This window comes from Bactrocera latifrons, unplaced genomic scaffold (genome assembly GCF_001853355.1).
Source record: "Bactrocera latifrons isolate USDA-ARS-PBARC rearing strain unplaced genomic scaffold, ASM185335v1 scaffold_193, whole genome shotgun sequence".
In the NCBI taxonomy this organism is placed as follows: domain Eukaryota; kingdom Metazoa; phylum Arthropoda; class Insecta; order Diptera; family Tephritidae; genus Bactrocera; species Bactrocera latifrons.
Genome location: NW_017535441.1, coordinates 582127 through 589915, shown reverse-complemented (window position 1 = coordinate 589915; position 7789 = coordinate 582127). Strand labels below are relative to the sequence as shown.

At 36.6% G+C, this 7789-nt stretch overlaps 2 protein-coding genes across 4 annotated transcripts in view; one reads left to right on the top strand and one right to left on the bottom strand.

Annotated features, from left to right (window-relative positions):
• LOC108967649 (band 4.1-like protein 4B) overlaps positions 1-2038 on the top strand; it is a 7564-nt gene extending 5526 nt beyond the window's left edge. For all 3 annotated transcript variants that reach the window (XM_018931211.1, XM_018931212.1, XM_018931210.1), the window contains one exon: positions 80-2038. In XM_018931211.1, coding sequence (XP_018786756.1) covers positions 80-223 — 144 coding nt within the window. In that variant the 3' untranslated portion in view covers positions 224-2038. The remainder of the gene's footprint in view (positions 1-79) is intronic.
• Positions 2039-6128: 4090 nt separating this feature from the next.
• LOC108967643 (actin-3, muscle-specific) overlaps positions 6129-7789 on the bottom strand; it is a 3079-nt gene continuing 1418 nt past the window's right edge. Inside the window, exon 2 of the mRNA XM_018931196.1 lies at positions 6129-7362. Coding sequence (XP_018786741.1) covers positions 6207-7337 — 1131 coding nt within the window. The 5' untranslated portion in view covers positions 7338-7362 and the 3' untranslated portion in view covers positions 6129-6206. The remainder of the gene's footprint in view (positions 7363-7789) is intronic.

Below are 7789 nucleotides of genomic sequence, written 5' to 3'. Positions count from 1 at the left end.
TGTAATTTTCATATTTTTATGCTTCTCCTTATGTTATGCGAGGTTATGTTATTAACTAACTTTTTTTTTCTTTCTACAGCATCAAAATAATCATTCCGTCACTCATATTCCGAACAACAACGACATGGTGTCACCTTGGCTGGTTTCATCCGAAGTGGTTTCAGCGCCTAAAGGCAAAGAACCAACTATTATACGAAAATCCGTTATAACAACGCAATTGTAAGTGCTCAATTTTCCGATAATTAAATTAGTTAGACAACAGTTTAGAGAGTGCGACCGTTAAGTGGCCTTAATTTATACAAAAATGTTAGAAATTTATTTATTGAAATTTTAAAGGAACATGTCAATGCATTTGTGCATGACGTAAGTGCCGATTATATTAAAAAAAGACGATTCCATGAAGTAATATATTTAAAAAAGCATTCCAGAAATTAGAAAAGTTTTAAGCGCAAGTAGAAATTTATTATGTAGCAAGATGGCATAAGGGCTCAACTTGTAAAGTTTTGAAAACTGCATGAACATTTTTTAAGCAAATTTATTTAGGCAGAAAAAAATATTGAACCGGGTATGTAAAGTTTGTCAGGAAGTTTGTAACACGCAGCAGAAAACGATATATTATGATTAGCATGTCGAGCTGAGCCGATTCTGCCATGTCCGCCTATCTATCCATATACATATACATATGTCAACTGGTCCCTCAGGTTTGAAATATCGATTTGAAATTTTACACTTGTCCTTTTTTGACCGATAAGTTGCTCATTTGTTGGCATCGGACCACAATATCCTATAACTGCCATAAAACTAATCGCTCCAAATCTGATCCTTAAGTGGAAAACTTTCCTATTTGAGAATTGTCTACAACAGTGCAACGATCTGCGAACATATTGTTCATATCAGATCACTATATCATATAGCTGTCGTATAAAGTGATCGTTTCAAATCAGATTCTTATATGGAAAATTTTTTTATTTGACTACATATAGTCCCCAAATTTGGCATGGGCTATTATCTAAGACAATGCAACGATATCCGAACATATTGTTCATACCAGATCACTATATCCTATAGCTGTCATACAAATTCACCGTTCAAAATCAACTTCTTGTATGGAAAACTGTTTTTATTTGTGAGCTATAATACGCTTTGGTCAATCAAAGCAAACGTGTTTCTTGTTCTAATTGCAGCTAACGCGTTTCTAGTTTATAGAACTGAAACGTTTTCTACTAAATCAACATGAACGCTTATGCCTCCGCTACTTAGATTTCTGGCCTACCTATTTATTGCGGCATAGCATTTTAATTACGTTAAACGAATTTTCCATTGCTAGCAGAATGCTTTCATGCGTACTTAATACAGAATTCCATTTTACCATTTATACTTATATACACACGCAAACATATACAAAACTTTGGCTTAATTAAAATATGTAAATGTGTAGAGACTATGCGCAGCTTATTATGTACTTAAGTTTCCTCAAAGAATAAGAATTGTAAACGTATGTAAGAATCACTAACACACACATATTTATTATATATGTGTATAAAAACTTTTAAAACTATCAACAACTGAGCAATGATAAAAAACGAAACGAATGTTTGTGCCTTATTGTACTACATAAATACATATATACATATAGAGTTCCAATATTACTAAAGTTAAAGCAATTGTTGCGCATAAGTGCCCGCCTGAAAAGCATTTTGAAGATCCCATCAACACATGTCCAAATGAAAGTAAGTGTTTATAGTATTTCTACTTAGAGCCGCGTATGGCATTTGAACTTAAGCGAGGTTTGTGGTTTACTGTTATGTCAATGAGGTGTCTCAAATGACACCCCTTTAATTTCATATTGCATTCTTTATGAGTTATTGAGCATGAGTTAATAATGCAACAGTGTAGTGTGTGCGTATGTGTTACATAAATCAATTTGAAGCGTGCACTCGCTTGTAAACGCTATTAATCAATTTCGCGCACAAATATTTGTGTGTGTGCGTTAACAAGTTGAGTTGACACTTGCCAAAAGCGGTCATTACACATTTTTTTAAAGCATAAATAGCACACATTGCTACTTTTTTACACATAATAAATCATAAATTGATTATCGGTATTTATATAATTGGCGTGGAGTAAGGTATTTTGATATGACAAGGCGCATAGTTGGCAAATTAAGTAATTAGTAATGCGAATTTGAGATATGTTTCTATAATAAACGAACAAAAATTAGTGCAACGGTTAATTGGTTAATTATATTTAAGCCAAAGCACTGGTAAATGATTTTTTTTTATTTTAGTGCCTTGAAAATGAAAAAAAACTTTTCTTAGAATCGAGTCCATTATAGTAAAATTATTGCAGTTTATTTTTTANTAAAAATTTTCATTGGCTGCCTCTGGTAAAAGTTTAATTTTATACTTAAAAATGTTTACTTTTTTATTCTCCTGCATTGTTACTGCCCAAACATTATAAAATATAAATTAGAATATCCATATTCCTCACAATCAACACAAATAACTCTAAATAGCATATTTCTGTAAGAGCCACAAACCTCAACCTGAAACCTTAATCTTAACTACTACTTAGCTGGCATTAAATTAACTACATACATACATACATACATATAAATACTGTGAGTATTATTTTATAATAGCAACATCCTCTTTCCATGGTCGCAATTACCATTAATTAAATATCGCAATACCTAATAATATTTTATTAATTCCAATTAAAAGACAATACATACGTTGTATTCTTTTACCCATTATATACTCTATATATACTTCAATATATTTATATGCATATATACAATATCTAATATAAAATATTTTTAAATACATATACAATATTTACTTATGTACATTTAGTTTAGCTTTTACTGATATATAGATTTTATTGTTAAAAAATATATTTTTTAATAAAATATACAAATACATATATGGAAAAATATTTCTGATTGTTGTGTTTTTTTTTTAATTTTTTAATATTTTTTTGATTACTCGATTCTATCTTGGATACCAGGAGGCAGCAAGTTCTATTTACTGCATGTTTATGTCTATGACGAATGATTGTGAAGCTACTGAAAATCGACTGTCCACTTTTTAAGTCTTTAAGAGTGGCATTACGAAATTATTCAACATAATGTTACACAAATGTCTTCGATTTTTTTAGTACTTTGCAGCACTCAGTGGGACATCTTGGAGCCTATTGGATGGAAACTAAGAAATGCAGAACTCAATTTATTATTAAGTCTTTGACTGTTTCTGCAATTGCAATAAAATCAAGTTTTTTAAAAATCAAGTCCTACTTCGGTTTCAAATTATTTCATGCAAAAAAGCCGATTGCTTCTTGATGAACATACTGTATATTTAAAGAATTTAATACTTCTTTATAATCACGATTCATTTTGAAATATGCTGAATTTCTTTGATCCCGCAGCCGATCTCCAGGACGACTGCCAAAAAAGTTGACCGGCGGTGAGGAAGATTTTGTTTTAAGACTTACCTATCTAAACGGCCCTTGACCGGATAAAATCTATGTCAATTCCGAAAATGTAGATCGTGGGAATTGTTTTTCTTATGACTTTCAAAGACTGTGCTCCTTCACTTCTCAAACGGCCGCGATTATCGCCAAAGTACAGAGCCGCAAAAAAATCCTCAAGTCGTTAGTCGGCAGTACATGGGGAAAGGATAAAGAAACGTTGTTGGCAACATACAAAGCAATTGACCTACCGATCCTTAACTTGTCAGAACGCTGCACTCCGGACTACGACAGAATGCCTCTTGATATCTCCTATCAAACACCTGCATAGTGAGGCTCCTATGCTCTCAGTTAAGGAACATAATAGACTTCTCAGAAATTATCCTTGCAGTCTCCTGCTTGGACCGTCGCCGCCTTATAAGAACATCATTCCTCCACTACGTCGACGATATCAGACATTACGCTGACCAAACTTCGGGCTCAAGAAACTTCCGACAAGTATTGACCGTCCTTCACAGTGGAGCCATCAACACCTTCTCCGACTCTCTTTCAGTGAGTGGAGTACTCGTAGTCAAACCATCATCCATTGCAGACGAAGAGCTCGATTTGCCGTGAGAAACGAGAGTGACTCTTGTGTAGCTTCGTTCTGGATACTGTAGCAGGTTAAACACCTACTTATCCAGCATAGACCCCGACATTTCCAATATATGTCCTGTATGTAATGAGTCTCCGCATGACATTGGTCATCTCCTTGCATGTGCCACTAATCCCACTCGAAACCAAAAAATTATTACTAAAAATTATTATTATTTTGATGACTCATGCCCAGCTCTTGACCGATGCTACGGCTGCTACTATGCCGGTCTCTTTCGATCAATTCAGCGATTTTATCGCATTTTTCGACGACAGGCCTTCCGGAGCGGGGCGCATCTTTGACCACCTCTACACCAGAACAAAAACGTTGAAACCATCGTTGTGCGGTGGAAATGGAAACTGTATCGGGTCCATAAACCGCACAAATTTTATTGGCGGCTTGAGATGCATTTTTGCCTTTATCGTAGAAGTACTGTAAAATATGCCGTATTTTCTCTTTATTTTGCTCCATGTTTGCGACGCTATAACTCACGAACGACTTAAAAGAAACGACAAGCAATCAAACACGTGTTAGCGCGGGAATAAAACTAGAACTACGCGCTCTCAGCGCCAACTAGCGAAAATACCGCAAGACTTTTTTGACAACCTAATGCATACTTTGTGCGTTTTTCGCCAATATCTTACCGCAATCAACGCATTCGTCTAAGTCAGCTGCGTGTAACGTCTGGGTGTTCAGCAATTCAAACGACCGCTGCGAGGAAACCATTCTGAGTCTATTGAAGCCATTAAAAGCGAATCGCATTGTCGCATTGAAGACTATTCCGGAAATTGACTTTAACAACTCTTCTGAGGATTGAATAATATGCAACTTTTTTCAATTAATTGAATCTACACTGTTACTTACCTTCAACAGAAAATAAAAACACCAGATTTTAGGACGAAGCTAACGGTAAATACATCAAAGCCTTAGCGTTGAGGAAAAGTCATAAACAATTACGCTTTCAAAACCATCATTCAATGTGTACACATACATACAAATATACATTTAAGTTCATGCATTCGTGTACATGCCGTCATTAATTTATCTGCGCGCGGCCAAAAATGGAAAAGAAATTTTGAAAGATGTGCGTGCTACGAAACCAAACAACAAACACAACACTATAACTGTATATTTATGACAGCAAGCAAACATATTGATGGCATATTTTTAGAAACGTCAAGCATATTTTTATATTTATGTAGTCGTTTCTGTGTGTGCACTTGTGTGTTTGTGGCAGACAACGAAATATATCCGGCGCGCATCGTGGGTGAACATGCCGTCGGACTGCGTACACGAAGATTAACAAAACCATCGCGTAGAAGGGTGATTCACCCAGCACACTGCTGGCTTTATTTGGAAGAAACTTAGTGTGGTGGGTTGCTCAGTACGCGAGCACCCAACACCACAGCGATCGACGCTCGCGGCTGCCTGTGTGCAGGTGTCTAAATATATAAAACGCCAGCGAGTCAAGTGCAAAGGAATAGCGCCCGAAATGGAAATGTAGCAGGAGATCTGCATTTTGATTTGTTGCATGCGGCCGTTTGCAGCGCCGCGCCGCTATTTTTAGTCCACTAATGGACTAATAGTCGGGCAGCAATGACGTTACCCGGTGTGGGGTGTAGCGGAATGCGCGCTTAATGGAGATGTCCAGATGATTTATGGATACACAAAAATGTATGTGTACTCGTATACTCGTGAGTTGAGGGCAATAAAAAAGCAGATATTAATGTTTTTGTAGATTTCAATAAAATTGTAGGTGTATATAGTATATTTTTCAATAATTTGTTTATTTCTTTTCATGGGATTTTTAATGCAGTGTTTTTTCTCTTTATGATTGCTCTCTCGCATATAATCGTTTTATCCATTATTCATTATTCTTTTCAATTTTCAAATTCCTATCATCGACTTTATCATCATTTGCGTTAACAACGTTTTCTTTGGTATATCTAGTGCCGTTGTTCTTGCTACATTTTTGTTCTTATAAAAATATTTACATACATAATTAATTTTAAAATAAAGTATTAAAATAAAACAAATACAATACATAGCAAAGGGGGAGGTTTGGAGCGTAAAAGCCCTCAGTTTTCTGTTTCTCATTGAGCGTTTAGAAGCATTTGCGGTGGACAATGCCTGGGCCGGATTCATCGTATTCCTGTTTCGAGATCCACATCTGTTGGAAGGTGGAGAGTGAGGCCAAGATGGAACCACCAATCCATACGGAGTATTTACGCTCTGGTGGGGCAATGATCTTGATCTTGATGGTGGATGGCGCCAAGGCAGTGATTTCCTTTTGCATACGATCGGCAATACCAGGGTACATGGTGGTACCACCAGACATGACAATGTTGGCATACAAGTCCTTACGGATATCAACATCGCACTTCATGATCGAATTGTAGACAGTCTCATGGATACCGCTCGATTCCATACCCAAGAAAGAGGGTTGGAAGAGTGATTCGGGGCAGCGGAAACGTTCATTACCAATGGTGATCACTTGACCATCAGGCAATTCATAGGATTTCTCCAATGAGGTGGAGGCAGCGGCAGTAGCCATTTCTTGCTCGAAGTCCAATGCAACATAGCACAATTTCTCCTTAATGTCACGTACAATTTCACGCTCAGCTGTGGTGGTGAACGAGTATCCGCGCTCAGTCAAAATCTTCATAAGGTAATCAGTCAAATCGCGACCGGCCAAATCCAAACGGAGAATGGCATGGGGCAGAGCATAACCTTCATAGATGGGTACGGTGTGTGAGACACCATCACCAGAGTCCAATACGATACCAGTGGTACGACCGGAAGCGTAGAGGGAGAGTACGGCCTGGATGGCGACATACATGGCGGGTGTGTTGAAGGTTTCAAACATGATTTGAGTCATCTTCTCACGATTGGCTTTTGGATTCAATGGTGCTTCGGTGAGCAATACTGGGTGCTCTTCAGGTGCGACACGCAACTCATTGTAGAAAGTGTGATGCCAGATTTTCTCCATATCATCCCAGTTGGTGATAATACCGTGCTCAATGGGGTATTTCAATGTGAGGATACCTCTCTTGGATTGAGCCTCATCACCGACATATGAGTCCTTTTGACCCATACCGACCATCACACCCTGATGACGTGGGCGACCCACAATTGAGGGGAAGACAGCACGGGGCGCATCATCACCGGCGAAACCGGCCTTGCACATGCCGGAGCCATTGTCAACAACCAGAGCAGCAACTTCGTCGTCACACATTTTGTTTGATTTTTATATACTAATACTGCGCGGTTGCAAGTGCATGAAAGAGAGAGAGAAGATAAGAGAAAAGAGACGGTAAATGTCTGTTGCTTTGTGATTTTATAAATTGTATTTCTATTTTTGTTAGGTTTTTTTCGTTTATTAAATTTAGCGGTAAACAACAAAAATGTTTTGTTTTTGTTTGGTGAATATAATATTCCTAACAACTGTCTTAACTCATGAATATTTATTAAAAGTATGTTTCAATTGAGTTTGTACATCAAAATATTGATTGATAATTTCAAAAATTATATTTAAAAGTTTGCAAAAATATTTAATAATTTATTTGGTAGTAGAGTGAACTCTTTCCATAAACTTATAAAACGATAAAAAAATATATCAATCCACAAATGAAAATTTAAAACTCTTTAGTAATTTTAAAAACCTCTATGTTAAATTTTCTATAAAAA